The sequence below is a fragment of the Guillardia theta genome (genome assembly GCF_000315625.1).
Source record: "Guillardia theta CCMP2712 unplaced genomic scaffold GUITHscaffold_142, whole genome shotgun sequence".
Lineage (NCBI taxonomy): Eukaryota > Cryptophyceae > Pyrenomonadales > Geminigeraceae > Guillardia > Guillardia theta.
Genome location: NW_005434532.1, coordinates 146,460 through 163,516, shown reverse-complemented (window position 1 = coordinate 163,516; position 17,057 = coordinate 146,460). Strand labels below are relative to the sequence as shown.

The window sequence follows — 17,057 nt, the reverse complement described above, 5'->3', positions numbered from 1 at the left end:
CCTTCCCTCCAAGACCATGAGCTGCGCCTGTCCTGTCCCTTCCCCCCCCAGTCGCCCACCTCTTCCCTCCATGACCATGAGCTGCGCCTGCCTCCTTGATGCTAGGCTTGTTTTCCTTCCCTGCCGCCTGTGCTCCATAGGTGGCTTGCCCCTGTGCCGCGCCTGCCCCCTCACCTGCCCCCATCGGACTAGGTCGACTCGCTTCCCCTTCTTGCCCTAAACCCTAAACCCTAAACCCTAAACCCTAAACCCTAAACCCTAAACCCTAAACCCTCTCATACGCCTTGCTGAGACGGTCTTCTCATACCAGCAAGGCGGCTAGGAAGGCCCCTCTTCGTCCACGTGTTACATTCCGGCCCCTCTTCGTCCACCCGGTCACGCCACCGCGAACCGGGTTCAGTGAACTTCGGAAGCATTCCCGGGCCCGGGCGGCCGCCCTGCGGCGGCGGCTGAGTGCGGGCGGCGCCCCGCCGCACGTAAGGGTCGTCTTGGTTTACAGGAAGCTTTTGTTAACTCGGCGCTATCTGACTGGCACGGCTGGCATGTGATCCATCACCATCAGGCTGAGTCCTCCGGCGGTCTGAGCCGCCGGGTGGGGCCGCCCGCCGGGCCGCTGAGTCGGAGTCCCGAAGTCCGCCGGGCCCGCCCCCGGCGGCTCGACGGTTTTAGTGTAACCGTCCACCTGTCCTTTGTTGTGCTGAGTCCTTGAGCCCGGGCCCTTTCCTGCCATGGCAGGCTGGTCTTGGTTTTTCGCCTGTGAGGCTTCCCCTTCGGTCTGTCCGCGTTGACCGTACCTTTCCCCTGTCGTCTTCCAACTGTCTCCTGTGTCCTTGCCCCTTCCCTGCCATGCTGATCCTGGTTGCTTGCTTTTGAGGCTTCCCTTTTGATTTGTCCTCGTTGGTCTTTACCCTGTCGTCTGCCAGCCTTCTCATATCCTTCGTGCTCAGGCTTGTTCTCTGTGCCTAAACCCTAAACCTGGAACCCTAAACCTGGAACCCTAAACCTGGAACCTGCCTGCCGAAAGCAAACTGATAACAATGTGTGAGGTATGATATTATTGTTCACACATTCGAATCAAATTGCTCCAGATCTATCCAGCATTTTACGATTATCGCTCGCACGTTGATGAACTCTTGGTGAGACAATATTTCTTGGAGCTCGATTAAGAAGCTCTTTGAGGTTCTTCTAGTTTCGGATGTTAAAAGTAACCTTTCGAACATCCACAAGCTCGCTGAGTTTCTTACGGTGCGTGTTGACTCCTCTCTGAAGACATTTGTGAGTCGAGTTGACAGGCTCAATCTATTCATGTCGACATGATTTGGGTGACTGGAAATTTGATCTTCCTGGACAATAGCGACCATGTATTTTGTTGTAGAAATGCTGTTCAACTTATCCATGAGCAGAAGCCAGAGATGTTGTCAGCGAGCGAAGGGGACACAAGTGCGATCATTTCTGGTTCCAGTCTCACTTTGACTGCATACGTTCTTCATGACTTGTAGTGTAGCACTGGAGAACATTCAATGCCGCGTTGCCTACGTCCCTGGGCGTCACGACCCGCCTACAACTCAGGCAAGAGTGCTGAAGGGGCTTCTTGTATGATGACGTGTGGATGACAGGGCAGCGGGTCTCAGCTGCCGCGTCTAACATCAAACTCATGCAATCTATATCATCGCTGCTTGAGGATTGCTCAAGACCTCGTGTTGTTGGGCTTCGACTATGGCAAGGTGAAACATTGGGCATAGCGGGGAGGGGTTGAAGACAATGAATTTGTCTCCTCATGACATCACAAACAGATGCCCATGACAGAGATAGAAAGACACATGAATGCGGAGAATTCGTTGCAGCAGAAAGAAGGTTCTGATAACCAACAGCAGTAAGCAGAAGGATGTGATTGTCACAAGAATGACATGAATAGCCTCATGTGCTTAACCTCAAGGATGGGACAAGACTTTATCATGCAAGGAGATAGCGTTGTCATCTTGTCTAATTGCAACATCAGTCATGATGGTGCCATTTCATCCATCGGCTGTTTCATTTTAATATTTTCTTGCAGCTGAGGATCAAATTGGAAGTTCTCCAACAAGACCACATCTTGCTGATTCTTGGACGAACGTAATTTCAAAGGTGCCAAATCCACCTCAGTACCGTGACATGAAATTTGAGTCTGATCTATTCGACCAGAAACAAGATTTCTCAGCGAAATTCTCGCTTATTTGTTTCGGATCTGACGACCCCAAACATGGAGACTGCACTATGAAAGGTCTACTCATCTGAGCTTTCAACGTGCTCAAAGTTTGGCATAGATGAGTCAATTTTGGAGGATGGTTCACAAACAGTAATGCAAACCGCAGGGAAGGTGGCAAACAAACACCATCTCCCTTTGCGGCGCTTAAAAGAAACACATTTGATTGAGTTTGATGGACTTCCTTGTATCTATCCAGGAGCTTTCTCGGAGGCAGTAAATGATTCTTTCCAACTCGCTCTGACGTTTTGGTTAGGGAAACTTCTGCATCTTGAAACTGAAAAGGTGCCAGGAAGGTAAAGTCTGGCAATTTACAGAAAAGACTTGCTTGAATTTGCATAATAACATGTCATGATGATGTGTATACTAATTAAAAATGCTATACATCGCTTTCTGTTTCATATAAAAGAATTTCTGGACTGTACAATCCTCAGATTATCTGATGAGAGAGGTCATTAAAATCGTTGCGTTGGTCACGAAAATTTCAATGCTAGAAATTAACTCACTCGTGTTGTCTCCCATCAAAAATTTGCCTTCAATGGATGAATTTGTGATGTCAAGTGTCGAGACCTCCTCTCCTTTGCTGAAAAAGTTGAAAATGCTGTTGGAATCCATGAGTCCTGAAGTTCAATTACAACGAGACAACCTGTTCTTGAACAAACAACACGTGTCCAATCTGATTTTTGCGCCGTCAATCAACCCAATTCCTCTGTATTCGGATCGTGAGCAGCGAGAGCGTTCAGGCGCTTATTTCGCAACCTGATGCACTTTCTGATTGTTGTATTCTCTACGGTACAAGAAGCTCCTTTCAAAATTATTCCTCCACCTCCACCCCACCTGCAGACGAAGTGACCTGCACGAACTTATTTGCAGCTTGACTCCACCCGCAATTTTCGATCATGCATTTTGTGATTTTGAATTTGCAGCCTTTGCTTCCTGCACTTAACTGCTCGAACAATTCATGGACAGAAGGGAACTCAATAGTGCATACTGCTAGATGAGCTCTCAGGTCAGACTCTGAATATTTGGATTGACAGGTACGGACAGTCTGTTCGTCCTTAACTGCAAGTTCGAGTTGACATTAAACTAGGAAAGGGAAGGTTGACCTTTTTGAAAATGAAAGGAATGTCCTTTGTCTTCTCCCGCTGTAATTTGTTTGAATATGGCTACACACAAAGTTCACAAACCGTCGTCAAGTCCGTTGATCCCTGCAATGTAGCATTTGTCCAAGTTGACTCTCGCCTTCTTGTATGTCAATCGGACAAGAACAATCTTTGCTGAAGAAATATGAGAAAAATTACAAATAATGTTTGAAATTTTTCAACCTCCTCGCAAATGACATTTGTTGAAGTTCCATGGTCCTCCCATAATGTTGAACAAATTCTTCACTCTGTTGATAAAAACTTTTAGACAACAAAGTGTCAAACTTGATAAGTGTGAATTGCCTGTCCTTGCAGAACTCACAAGTGAAGTATTGAAAAGTGTATGGTATATTGGCCAAGTATGATGTGTGCAAGTATTTCAATCTGTCCACCAGAGAGTTGTGGACTTCAAGCATATTCGGTACCCAAACGTTTCCTTCCCATTTTCCTCCTGAGTGAGACCCTTCCCACCTGTATCAGTGTAGTCCAAAAGTTGAGACTCGAGCAGATGAAGTCAAGAACTACTACCTCCCTTGAGCTGTGAAGCTCATCCCCTCCTCATTCTTCATTTTCTGAGGAAGAATGAAATTCAAACTCCATGCATTACAAACTAGCATACCAGGGGATCAAAGGATATGATAGGACTTTGACTTGTTATCAAAGGACATTCTTCGTCTCGCATCTGCAAAGCAGAATGTAATTCGAGATGCACTTTGAAGACAAATACCTCGTAAACTCCTGCAACTGCAATTCCACTGCAGTTCGATGTCCAACACTGAATCGCCTCATCCTTTCTTATGAGCTCGTCAAATAACAATCATTCTAATACTTTCCTCCCTAATATTCATAGGTAATGCCAAACACTTACTTGCAAGTGATTGGATCAGTGTGCGGACAAGGCTCAGAAAAATGAGATTCATGCTCGAAGTTCATCTCTTCGAAGGTTCCCTAATTGATGTTGAGCACTTGCATTGAACAACCTCAACTATCAGACCGCGACTCCTGGCTTGAGCCACCACTTCCCTCTCATTTGACAGTCTCCATCTGATCGGAAGTTCAAGACACCAATCTGCTGACACTCAACTACATTGAAGCTGCGGCCACAGACAAACCTCTTTGCCCTTGAAGGTGTAGTTTTCAACGTTGGATATCTGGAACCACGGAGAAGCCTCCATTCTTGCTTGACACTACAGGACTATCAGAGAGCATGGCAGGCAAAGAATCTTGTTACTATATATGCATCCCACTCAGAAATAAAACATGTCCCTCCTGGAACCAAAGCTTTTCTCTGTAAAATCGTAGGAGAGATCTGATTTCATGCAAAAAGTGAAGGCACTTCAGTGTTTATCAAGAGATTATACTCCTTACCTCGAGGTCCCAACGCCAGATGTACTGTCCACCGTTCATCGTGACAGTCATGTTTTCAATGGCTGGTTCAGATTCCAAGCGGTAAATACAACGGGCAATGCAGCTCTCTAATTCGTTGAAATGCCCGACAGTCTGAAAAGACACCGAAATCATTGTGGAATACGGACAGCATTAGCATCAACCTTAACAGGCATGAATTCCTGCTCATGTTCACGAATATTCGTCGTTGGTTTGGATTCATCGATCAAGGGCAAAGCGTCAAGAAGTTTCTTGTGATACTTCAAGATATGTCAGAACCCTTTCAACATATTCGAAAGGTTGACCTGAGATTCTTTCAAATACACGTCATCAAAGTTTGCATCAAGCTCGTCAAGAGTGAAGAAGCCTTCGCCAAAACTGATTGGATTGAGCGCATTCTAAACATTCAAACAGGAAAGTGTCAGGGTGAGTGCGTAATCAAACGAGGCAATCACATTTCGTAAAGAGCTGGGTCTGAGATGAAATGGCCTGCGCTTCTTCTCTTTGGGTGGCACACTTTGTACAATTGTCTTGCTCAGACTCTTTCTCCTTCTCTCTTTTTTGCGGAACTTTGCAAGCAAATTTGCTGTCTTTTGGCCTGTTGCTGGTAAGAATTTGCGAAAAATGCAAAATTTTACCCTTATGTATAGCAAGGAGAGCCTTATCCACAGAACGAAAAATCTTTGTGAAATTCTCAATTTGTCAACCAGATGATATCAAGTTCTTACAGCAGGAGCGTTGATTTCTTCAATGACATCATAAAGTGTTCCATTTGGCATGACTATGTAAACTTATTCTACTTTAGAGTTGCTATCCCAACACATCAAAGTAACCCCATACCTGATGGAAGGGACTTGGGCAACCCATAAAGTTGAAACAGCCAGGCAGAATCCGGAGTGTCAGGGAAAAGACACAACAGGACGCATTCGGAAGATAGCAGCAGTCGAACATCTCGTCGTTGTAGTAACGGTTCAAGATGCACGGAGCTCTTCTCCTGTTTCTGTTCCGAATCATCTGGTATGTATACAAACAAGATAGTTTTAAGATCACGAGCCTGACAAGACAATCTTCAACTCCAAGCCGAAGACCAACCATCTTACTCGTTGAACAGCAGTCCTTGCGTTCGTGTGAAACATGCCTCGGGGTCCCCAAGTTTCCGGCTCGTCGTTTTGTGTATGGGGCTTGCTCTGTTCTGCGACCTGCAAAAGCAATTTCACAGATAGCAGATCGATGAGTTCAATTCCTTCTTCACTTTCGACATGGCATCTGATACAATTCTCTTCAGCATATCTTCGTCCCTCCCCGAATCGTGTGACACCCAGTCGTTGTCTCCATGTGCTGGGGAGCCTGATCGCGACAAGGAAAAAGTGGAACCTTGAGATCCTCGGTCCATGGAGTCACCTATGCTACCACAACAGAGGACCAGTGCCATCACGACCACTCTCTTGAACTTCAAGCTGTAGAGCATTTCCGATCGCTCGAAGCTATACCCTTCACCCCATCCAGTAGTCGCTTCTCCGACTCTGATAGCGCGGCGCGGCTGCCCCGGGGGGGGCCGGCATCGCCGGGCGGCGGCGGGCCGTCCGTCCGACCCGGTACCGGGCCGGTACCGTACGGTACGCGGCCGAGGGCCGACCGTGACCGTGCGGCCCCCCGGCGGGCCCGGCGCCGGGCCCGGCGGGTCGCCGCTGGCAACGCGGCCGGGCCGCCGCCGCCGCGCAGCCCGCCGGCGCCGGCGGCCGGGCCGGCCCGCAGCCCGGGTCGAAGCCGGGCTGTCAATAAGTTGAAAACCTTACGGTCGGCCCGGAGTGGAGAACTTGAACTTCGGACTCTGAATGAGCCTGAGACAGTCACTGAGTCACAGTGCGGCCACTGGCAGCCTGCCAGCCTGTGTGACGGTGACACCGGGCCCTGACGGGCCGCGGGCCGGCGGCCCCGGCCCGCCGGTACCGAACGCTGAGGCCAGTGACGGTGCCGGTCGGCCCGCGGCCCGGACTCCCGAGTCCGCGAACTCAGACTAAGTTAACCGCCAACTTGGCAAGCCTTGATTGGAGGTAAAAAGCTGACGGTGCCGCCGCCGCGATGCCAGGCATGATGATCATCGATTGAACTTGCGCAGGCCCGGGGCCGGGCCCGGGCCCGCATACTGCGCGGCCAGTAACCAAGACGACTTACGTGGGAGGGCGGCCAATGTAGCCATGACTCTCACGCAGAGGGGGCTTTCCTCGCCTTTCAGTGCTAAGGTCCTCTCTTGTCTTGCCGCAAATATAGTACAGTCTATCTCTCCGAATGATGTGGCGCAGTGCTCCGAGGCGGCTCCTCAATTCTGGTTTTGTGTGCATTAAACTCGGTCTTGAGCAAAAACTGTCTTGTTACGGGTGACAACTAAGGTTTATGTGACATCTGTGTGACTTTGCAAGTTGGCATAGTACAAGTCTAACAAACTTGTGTTCCGTCGGTTATGAGCCTCGATTACATGCTCAATCATGTTGATCTTATGTTTGGTTAGTTGAATTAAATTTGGTCTTGAGCAAAAACTGCCGCCTTACGGCTCGGCCGGCCGGGCTTCACTTGAAGTTCCCGGCGAACTTAGACTCGAACTTCGGAAGGTTCGTTCAACGGACCCGGCCCGGTACGGCGCGGCGGTTCCGGCGGCCGGGCCGTGTGCGGCCCTGAGGCGGCCCGGCGCCCGGGCCCGGCTCAGCTCGCCGGCACTGCGGCAGGCTTGCGACCGCTGGATCATTTTTTTTTCGGTCGCTTGGTTACCCCGGCGGCAGGCGTTGGTTACCCACTGAATCATTGCGTTTCTGAACTGTATCCGTCAGCAATCGGATAAGCCTCCCACCCAAAAAAATACCTTTTCGTAACACTCGTCATGACGCCCCCGCTCAACAGTTTGATATTCACACTCCGTCAGAAGATACTGCAGAGGAGCCTTCAGTCCTCATTCCTTGTGTCTTGTTGCTCTTCCTGCATCAAGAAATGGATCAATCTCATCTCAGCAAAGCGACGAGCGATACTGTGACACATTCAACATCAATGATATCTGTCAGCGACAAACAGCAGTCAGTTGTCGTGCAACCTAAGCGTTTCTGTACCTTCCGATACAAACCGCAACGACTTGAATTGAGTGTTGAATCTATCTCACAATATTTCAACATGAAGCAAGTGGAAGCAGCAAAAATTCTGGTAAAGTTTCCTTGACTCTTCTGTTATTTGTAGTTTTGTTGATTTCAAACAGGGAATCTCTTCAACCACTCTGAAGATAGTCTGTAGAAAGCTTGGTATAGCTCGATGGCCATACAGAAAGCATGGTGCGATACAAAATGAAGATGAAAGAGACCAAGACTCTTCCGATATCGAGCTGGAGAATCAAGAGGAAATAGAGCAACATTTGTTGTTTATGAGACGCTCAAAAATGATACAAGCAAGCAAGGATGCAATGGAGGAAAACAACACTGACACTTGGGAGACACCTTTGTCCAGATCATGGATCTTTTGGTATTGCAATCAGATTGGAGAAGAGGTATGAAGTTATCGCAAGTAAAATTCTTGTTTAATCAAAGTACGACATCGTTTAACAGCAGTTCCAAAAGTAAAACTGCTGCATTTCTCCTATTCTTCAATGCACGCATCTAGAATTTTGGATGACCATTCAGTGACCTCATCCTTATCCTTTTCCGATTCATATATCCACTGTACAGTATGGTAAGGTAGTGTACTGGAAAACTTGAAATCGTCAAGTATTGATGCTTATGATAGTATCATAGTTTCTTAGATTCACCATGCTATGATAGTCGGTACGGTACTATGTGGAGCGTGCAGTTGTCATCCGAAGCAGAGCAGAGAGATCAATTTAAATTGATGTAAACCTGACGGTTATGTCCGCAACCGTCACGTGCCAAACGTATAAGTTGAAGCGTTGCCAAGTTGTGCTGCCGCGTGCGGCTAGTGAAGGCTGCAGCTGCTAGCTGAGTCGACTAGTAGGTCAGTATGCTGGCAGCTGGCGCGGGCCCCCGGGCTAGCGGCCTGAGCTGATCGGACGATTTTCGGAAGGGCCTACTGTAGGGACCCCGAGGCGGTTACAACGCTCCTCCGTTAGCTTGCTTCTACTGCTGAAGGGAGAGGGTTCCGCCTTTCCTCGCCCAACTGACTCCTCGGGTCACACCTCGAGGATCCTCCCTTGTCTCCCCGCATGCCTGATCGCCGAAGACAGCGAGGAACAAGCACCAGGCAAGTCACGCCTCATGCCATACCCCAGGGGATGTTGATTGCGTGTTATGCTACTGTAACAAAAAATGCTTGTGGTTGCCTGAAATCGAATAGATTAAATAAGTTTATCTTGATACATATTGAATTCGATGCTTGTATTCCGAGGAAAAATCGATGTTTGTATACTGAAAAATGCATAAAGGAAAGGTAAACATCTCAGATCAAACCAAGCCAAGAACAAAGAAGAACAGACCTTTGGCTATCGCACGTGAGTATAGCATGTGACAGAATGTCATCTGATTGCAGTGATTTAAAGTTCACCATGGATAACATCATTTACAAACCCGTATAAATCAACGTCACCGTCAAAACCGCCGAGGTCGATTCAATTTGTTGTACTAAATCTCAAATCCAAACAGAAGTTTAGATTTGGTGCTCCATTATTCAAAAGACAAAGCGAGCACGCGAGAAAAGGAAGCTGTGTCGTCACGATACAAACTCCACAAAAAGGTACACAAACTGCATGTGCTTGCAGGTTTGAGGGTCAATGAATGAGTTTGCAGGATAGCCTTGGAGACGAAACCTCAAAAAGATCCTTGGGTGACAAATGACAACACATTCAACTAGCTGCGCGATGTCTCACAACAAATGTCAGATGTAAACGAATTGAATTATGCTTCACTACTTCAAGAGACAGCGGCAGAGATCAACAACATCACTGGCAAGACAGTCTCTGCACGGGGCGAGTTTTCAACATTTCTTCGTATTGCCAACTGATGCTCCATGAAAAGGAACCCGCAAGGAAGAAACCGAATACTTGGAAAGTTTGATTTCAAACCCTCGACGATCAAGCTCAAATCGAGATGATGAGATGGATGAAGGGGAGGTCAGAAAAGATTGCCTTCGGATGTACACAAATCTTTGTGTAAGGTAGCACATGGGTGACGATTGCTTTCTGGTTGAAAGAATACACCAGGTTGCGATTGCCTTGTATGCCGGAACTGAAGGCAGATCAGAGATTGGTATCGAACACTCCAAAGAAAAGCCACAAGGTTTGGTACGCGATTTGCTTTGATTGTCACTCAAACACGACAAGAGCCAGGAGTCTCTGAGTCGCGCGCCAGCCTTACGAACATGGGATGCCAGCCCGGCTCGAATCAAGGCTATAAGCCAGGCATTGGTGCAGGTAAGGTACAGGCGGTGATTCCTCCTTGCTCACTTCCAATCAGACTTTGAGAATGAAGAAAGAGGAACCTGTTGTCAAGACCACTTGGAGGGACAAGTTTGATGAGGAAGGGAATCCGAAAGGAATACCTTGGTGGCAAATTGGAGAATCGCAATAGGCAGCCAACATCACATTCTGACTGCATTTAGAAATTTTCATTGAAAGAAGACGAACTGCAAGATTTAATGACTGTACCGATGATTCTGAGACTTGATGCCTTTACCTATGAAAAGTGCTATGCGACCACCAACAATCAGCTGAAGTTGAATGAGAATGAAGCCTCCGTATTCGACTCCCCCAGCCAGTCGATCTTTGCTCTCGGCATCCGGCTATCTTGTGCTTGCTCATCTCGAGTCCTCTTGTTGCGAGAGTGAGGAGAAGAGTCGCTAACAAACGACATCAACACACAAACATATCACACAGACCACTCACGGCCAGTCAGACGATGTGACGGAAAATGTAGATCGTTCCGGTGATGGCACGTCGATGTACGTAAACGCTGCCAGGATGTACCTGACGCCCGACGTACTGAGCAAAACTCAATTCGAGAGTAACATCAATTCGAGAGTAGGTCGAAATTACTACATGGGTTCTCCTCCATGCAACATGTCGCCTTCGAATGACAGGACATGTCCTTGCTCGGGCTTTATCGCTGTTCCGAGACCACCTGACGGCATGTCATCAGTTTAAGATGTCTATCAAGATGGAAGAAAGTTTACAGAAGTAAGTGCCTCCACCTTCATAGCAGCTCCTAGCATTCAATGCAATAGTGAATGAATGAGTCGATTGATCTCTGTGAACAGGAAGATGTCGCTGCGGGGAACAAGATTGTTGAGTCGAAATCAAAGTCATATCAAGGACTTCAAACCTGTCCACCTGACGCAGCGTATTTGACTATGAACGCGTCAAATATTCGCACAAAACACCCCTTCTCCCCGACCATATCCGCTCCTAATCAAAAACAATGTTGGCTTCAAACTACAGTCAGATGTAGCTTACCATATTGAAGAGCGAGCAGTGGTCCCAGCCTACAAGCAAGATGTTTTCGAAACCAGCAAAGAATTTCATCATGTTCGTGGACCGGCAGATCTGTCGTAGGAACCGCATAATGTCGAGATGTAGTCCATCCACCCCTTCGCGATGCGGCTGCTTCCGCCATATCCACAGCCAGTTGACACTCAGCGAGCGGAACGACGGGATGTTCACCGTATGTAACAAATGCTCTGCCCTCAACAACAGGATGGAAGCGAGGACACGACTGTTTTCCGTGTTCCCTTTCGTCACCCCACTTCTCCGGGTCTGACCCTACCTCAAGAGAATACGCCATCTCCTTGAGGTGGAGGGCAGTCAGTCGCTCATGCCCTGGCGCTAGGAGAGCAGCTTCTCGAAAGGCTTGATGCGCATGAACCCACAAACCAGCCTCCAGCAGAGCCCCACCACGAGCAAACAAGGCTTCCGGCTCGTTTGGGTGCAGAGCTAAAATATTCCCGTAAAGTTCGTAGGCGTCTTGATAACGATGTTGCTGCATCGCAAGATCGCCAAGAGCTCGAAGCTGAGAAACGTTGAGATCCGTGACAGATCCTCGCTCATAGTTGCACCTCATGCATGGACAAAATTTCAGCCCGAACCGCTCGCGATATGCTGCGGTTCGTTCATTTATCGGCTGGTTGTGATCAATGAAGGAGATAGAGATTGCTTCATCATCCCCGATGTCTCTGAGAGCAACAACCCGAATCAGATTCCTCCCTTGCTCGTCATACGCAGCTTCTACCAGGGCATTCGGCACACAAGAGTGAGCACAGGAGCAGATACCGGGAATCAATGCATGAACTATGTTGAACGAGTCTCCAAAGGGATTGGTCGACGAGCTTTTCTCTAGCGCACTTTGGGCCAGACGAGCTAATTTTCGCTCTCGCAATATTCGAGCGCCGTCCTGCTTCTCGTCCCCACAAGGATTCGCATCGTTGGGATGGTATGCGTCCGTTCCGTCGTTAGCCATCACTCCTTCGATGAAGCTGGACATGGCTGCCTCTGCCTCCTCCCGAAGCTGGTCCTCCACGTCCGTCTTGATCAAGTCTTGACAATAGGAAATCAAAGGGCTCGGCACGAAAACGCTTACCATGAGCTGCTTCACCAATCTCAAGAACTTCAGGAAGCAAGGTTTGTTCATGAACAAATCTCTTACACCTTGAAGGTATTGGCGACCGGCTTCTTCCCCTCGCTCGTGACTTCGACAATCGACTTCAAACCTTATCAGAGATGAAAACAAGACCCAGGCCTCGCTCTCTTCGTCGCTGCAATCCTCCTTGTGATCCTTGTTATCATCGTCGTGACCCCCCGACACACGAACATCAAGACCGGCTTCGCACCCAACAGAAAGCATGCTTAGATCATGACGCGTGCACGCCTCCTCCAGCGCTTCTTCCATGCCATTGCTGCTGTCTGCCTGGCGGTCAAGAATGAGACCAACCAACCTGGAGAGGAGCAGGAGGTGTTCCATTCCAGCTCCTCGTGCGAATCTCCTCAGATCTCTCGAGTGTTCGTTTTCTCGACCACCGCATGAGATGCGATGGCGCTGCCGATCATCTTCACGGCAACGTTTGCTGCAGTAAACCTCATCGCAGCCCCCTCGCTCGCAGCAGCAGGCTTGCTCAGCATCGTAACCTCCTCCAAGCTTTGGCAAGGTCTTGCATGGTTTCTGGCATACCGAAACCCTTCCCTGCCCAAGAGCGACGGAGAGCTGCTGGCTCATGTCACCCGCCTCCCTCCCACAATGAGAGCATCGAAGGCATCGTCTCTCCATCCTCACTGTCTCTTGCCCGCATATCGCCTGCCCCCGCCATATCTCCTCCCCTTTCTTCACCATTTCCGACCCCCCGACACACTCTTGGTACCCCACCCCTCAACCTGTGTGATTCCTCCGTATCTTTTTAGCCATGGGGGCAGGGTGGCTTCGAGTCATGGTGGGGCTGGCGGGAGCAGGAGCCTTCGGGTCTGGCGCCTTCCTCTCGCCACCATGTCGGTATGTCGGAACATCATCAAGCACACAGTCGCAGATCTCTTCCTCCTCTTACTCCTTCTCTTCTCCTCGCAATCCTCGCCCTCCCAGACCTGGGAAGGAGCGCATAACCATGACGACGTCGGACTTTCGGCGCAGAAAGTTCATTTCCTCGGCGACTTCCGTGCTCTCTATCTTCTCCTTGCTCGCAGCTCCTCCCGCAAGACCCTCAGTAGCGACTGACTCGAGCAGTGACTTCTATGTGAAATGGCCGTACGCTCAGCCCTCAGACATCCTTCCCTTCATCTTCTCGCACGCGTCGGAGGGGAACATAGACGAGATCCTCGCGGCCATGGACGAGTTTGGCAAGTTCTATCCGATGTACAAGCTCGGGTCAGAGAAAGGCAAGATACTGGAGGAGGAGATCAAGACGAGGGGCTTGAGTATCCGGACGTCTCTCGAGATAGGCACGTTCTTTGGTTACTCTGCCATGCGGACAGCAAGAAACTTGGCAGCAGGAGGGCATCTCTACTGTATAGAGTACAATCCAGCTCACGCTGACGTCGCGTCTCAGCTTATTCGCTACGCTGGGCTTCAAGACTCGGTCAGCATAGTCGTGGGCCTGTCAGGTGACGTCATCCCTAAGGTTGCCGACCGAGTGAAGCACGCGGACTTTGTCTTCCTGGACCACAACAAGTCCCTCTACCTCCCTGACCTCAAGCGCTTGCAGCAGCTGAACATCGTCGGCAAAGGTACAGTGATCGCAGCTGACAACGTGATCTATCCCGGCACCCCCGAGTTCCTCGAGTACGTCAAGAGCGGGCCAGCATGGGAAACGAAGTTGGTTGAGGCAGACTTTGAGTACGACCTCAAGTGGAAGCAAGGCTGGAGCCCGAAGAGAGACGCGATCTCCTTCTCAACTTGTCTCTTGTAATCTCAAGGTGATCACTGCGAAAAGACAAAAGTCCGAACTCACGTATTAGTTCTATTCAGCAGTTCTTCGTTTATTCTCTGCCTGTTGTCTCAATAATTTTACATCAGAATATTGTTTTAGAATTTCTTGCTGCAAACCAAACAAAGAAAAAAAATAACATCTTTGCCGTCATTGCACGAGACAGCATCGATTTCCTTGGCTTCCATTGCTCTGCGCATCATAAGAGTCACGGAAGGAAATCGATGTAAAACATGTTGTTGATAGTAATACAAGTCATTCGTCTTACTTTCATCTCTGTTTTCTCTCTGCAAGGTCGCTCTGTTTCAATCTTTGCCTGTCAATCGCAGTCATCCCCTCATCCCCTCGCCGCTCTGCTCCTCACCTTCACGGCCGTCTGTTCCATGGACGGAACATCAACTACAAAGCACCCCTGACTTTCGTCCTCCTCTGTCTGCGACTCTTTGCGACTCGAGCAACCAGCTGTCATCGGAGGATCCGCTCGGACAGGCATGGGAGTCTGCATGGGAGTCTGCATGGGAGTCTGCATGGGAGTCTGCATCGGAGGCTGATATGCAGCCTGCCAGAAAGTCAGGCCTGGAGAACCGTTTGACTGTATCTCACCTCGTGCTGGGATATTTCGGGACGGGCACTCGTGTCAAATAGATTCTTTGACTCAAAGAAATGATCATTGCTAGAAGAGCAGGTCAAAAGAACAGCAGGGAGTGATAACCATATCCAATCGGTCTCGACTTACTTGTTGTCTCTTGCAGACAACTCCGACGCTGACATCGAGTCGGAGTCATCGTTGCCGGGGAGTACCAGCTGCGATCGATCAGCATCTCGCACCCAGCACGAGTGAAACATCAATACTTCCATAGGACTCTCCTCCTCCAATTCTAGCTCCACATCCTCTGTGGCAGACATTTCCTACATGGCAACCTCACAAGAGGGGATTCAGTGGATACGTCACCTTATCAAACTTCATGATGTCTTGGTTGAGCTGACGAGAAGAGAAATGTTCCATAACTGGAGTTGAGGTGATTGTGATGGACGGGTCGATCATGCCTCTGTTTGAACATCAAGATGCAAGAGGTCTAGAATACTCTATCTCTCTTACTCTGCATCCTTCTTGTGAGGTGTTTGGGGGTCTAATTGTTGAATCTTTGGAGTCTGCAAGAGAAAGACAGTCAGTCAACGAGTGGTGAATTAAATAAATGAGAACATCTCTTACGGAGTCAGCGTTTGGTTTCAAGCTATTTGAGAACACGCGCCTGTTGTGTTTTTCCATTTCTTCCCACCTTGCGAGGTGCCTATCACTTCGGTGCCAAGCCTAGCCATAATGAAAACTTACCTCAGTCTTCTATCGATTTCGTGCTTCCATCGTTCATATTGCTGTCGCAGTGAATAAATGTGTCGTATTACTGATAGAGATTATGAATACACCTTCTCGTCCATGATTTCTTCTTGCAATAACGTCACCCTATCTCCCTGTAGCAATAACTTTGTCAACAAGGAATATCATGTGAAAATTCCACGACCTTGAACACAAGCAGAATTGCCAATCTCACAGGCCAGCTTTTGATCTGAATGTTCTCTACAAGAGTCTGAACACAGGAATCATTCCAGAAATTGATCGATGATCTATGCACCTCATCGTTTACAGAAAATGCTGCAAGAGCATCTTTGACTTCCACAGTAACAATATCTCCACTCTATAAGATACATAACATCAGCAACCAACTTGCGGTCGAATTAAAAGTGATCACTCTAAATCCTTCTCCGGTCGCCGATTCGCAGAGGCAATTGTTTCCTTCAAACACATCTCCATCACTGTCAACGTACCATGTGGTGTCAACACAAGTTCTGCCAATCACACATTACGATGCAACCTAATTGTTGAATGAACCCTTGTACCTGTCATTCCAGTTCTGTCCCAGCTCGATCCCAGCGATTCCTTTCTCCTGTGCAGCATATTTCGCCAATCCAACCTGCCGATACTTTAGAGAAAGATCCTAAAGGAATCCACAAGACATGCCCTACCTTGACCAACCCCCTCCCCTTGCGATCAAAACGAATCTTTCCTCTCCCTTGTCAGAAACACTGTGATGATAAACGCTCAGGATCACCTTCCACAAGCCTCTTCCTTTTCGGATAACTTCCCCACAGCTACAAACTGTTGGGACATCATGGCTTCCTCCTCCTCCAAACTTGGCAGCGGCTGATGAACCTATCATGAAGCGTTGGACACTCGAACGATAAAGACTTGAAAGACCATCGACGTCGCAAAGGTAGCTCTGTCCCCACTCTAGGTTGGAGTGAGGAAGAGATTCATCCTCTACGGTATTGTTTGCGTCTTGGTCCAAGAATGTGAGCGAGCCCCATTTCAGACAGGTCAAGATGAATACCTTCGTTTCGCCCGTTTAACCCCTCCTCACAAGCTGTATAATCACCGGGTTATTGATCATAGCTACACAAGAGAAGATGGATGCTAAGGTCATGGCTACACGAGACAAGATGGATGCTAAGGAGTGAGGAAAGATCTTCACCATCATGCGGTCTATGAAGGACACTCCTCTGGTAATGTGCCGGCTAAACCACACGATGTCAGAAATGTTCGCATGCTGAACTGGCCTATACCAGAGTTGCAGCAAGGGCAGCTTCCAGCTCTTCGTTGTCTTGCACATCAAAACCTGCTTGAGCTTCTTCCAACAGCTGGTCGAGAATGCTCTTCATTTTGATTCAAATACTGCTCAACGTCCTCTGCTGCTCGCGACCGGCTTTTTTCCTTGTAAGGCCACGGCAGCTCAATCCTCGGAGCTTACCAAGGTGCCAGCCCTAGGTCACTGGTCGGAGCTTTGCACGGCTCGAGTTAGGACATGCTGAGGACTTGACCTCGCCATCCTCCTCCTCCTTCAAGA

The 17,057-nt window shown here is 48.8% G+C and overlaps 6 protein-coding genes across 6 annotated transcripts; 3 read left to right on the top strand and 3 right to left on the bottom strand.

Annotated features, from left to right (window-relative positions):
- Nucleotides 1-1,037: 1,037 nt before the first annotated feature.
- On the top strand, nt 1,038-1,877 carry GUITHDRAFT_147131 (hypothetical protein; the record flags this gene model as incomplete). Its single annotated transcript, XM_005821537.1, has 7 exons — nt 1,038-1,046; nt 1,089-1,136; nt 1,293-1,361; nt 1,404-1,440; nt 1,505-1,593; nt 1,617-1,724; nt 1,794-1,877. The coding sequence occupies 7 exons, from the start codon at nt 1,038-1,040 to the stop codon at nt 1,875-1,877; spliced, it is 444 nt and encodes a 147-aa protein (XP_005821594.1).
- A 2,495-nt stretch (nt 1,878-4,372) lies between these two features.
- GUITHDRAFT_119261 (hypothetical protein) lies at nt 4,373-6,238 on the bottom strand (the record flags this gene model as incomplete). Its single annotated transcript, XM_005821536.1, has 9 exons — nt 4,373-4,453; nt 4,497-4,571; nt 4,753-4,884; nt 4,935-5,030; nt 5,076-5,168; nt 5,753-5,824; nt 5,871-5,969; nt 6,023-6,117; nt 6,172-6,238. 9 exons carry the CDS (start codon nt 6,236-6,238, stop codon nt 4,373-4,375), a joined length of 810 nt encoding a protein of 269 aa, XP_005821593.1.
- A 2,498-nt stretch (nt 6,239-8,736) lies between these two features.
- Nucleotides 8,737-10,383, top strand: GUITHDRAFT_155703 (hypothetical protein). The gene is made up of 6 exons (XM_005821535.1): nt 8,737-9,492; nt 9,546-9,724; nt 9,774-9,912; nt 9,959-10,034; nt 10,079-10,168; nt 10,212-10,383. Exons 2-6 carry the CDS (start codon nt 9,631-9,633, stop codon nt 10,323-10,325), a joined length of 513 nt encoding a protein of 170 aa, XP_005821592.1. The 5' UTR covers nt 8,737-9,492; nt 9,546-9,630; the 3' UTR covers nt 10,326-10,383.
- Nucleotides 10,384-10,460: 77 nt separating this feature from the next.
- On the bottom strand, nt 10,461-12,707 carry GUITHDRAFT_147129 (hypothetical protein; the record flags this gene model as incomplete). The annotated part of the gene is made up of 6 exons (XM_005821534.1): nt 10,461-10,593; nt 10,640-10,735; nt 10,793-10,874; nt 10,945-11,020; nt 11,207-11,235; nt 11,339-12,707. The coding sequence occupies 6 exons, from the start codon at nt 12,705-12,707 to the stop codon at nt 10,461-10,463; spliced, it is 1,785 nt and encodes a 594-aa protein (XP_005821591.1).
- Nucleotides 12,708-13,497: 790 nt separating this feature from the next.
- Nucleotides 13,498-14,073, top strand: GUITHDRAFT_61079 (hypothetical protein; the record flags this gene model as incomplete). The annotated part of the gene is made up of 1 exon (XM_005821533.1): nt 13,498-14,073. A coding segment is annotated over one exon (576 nt), but the record flags the coding sequence as incomplete, so codon positions are not given.
- Nucleotides 14,074-14,307: 234 nt separating this feature from the next.
- On the bottom strand, nt 14,308-16,872 carry GUITHDRAFT_119258 (hypothetical protein; the record flags this gene model as incomplete). Its single annotated transcript, XM_005821532.1, has 18 exons — nt 14,308-14,349; nt 14,426-14,473; nt 14,522-14,716; nt 14,761-14,830; nt 14,894-14,961; nt 15,010-15,066; nt 15,110-15,206; nt 15,257-15,309; nt 15,371-15,437; nt 15,491-15,531; nt 15,583-15,627; nt 15,678-15,743; nt 15,789-15,851; nt 15,906-16,002; nt 16,054-16,127; nt 16,590-16,639; nt 16,686-16,728; nt 16,777-16,872. 18 exons carry the CDS (start codon nt 16,870-16,872, stop codon nt 14,308-14,310), a joined length of 1,272 nt encoding a protein of 423 aa, XP_005821589.1.
- Between the last annotated feature and the right edge of the window lie 185 nt (nt 16,873-17,057).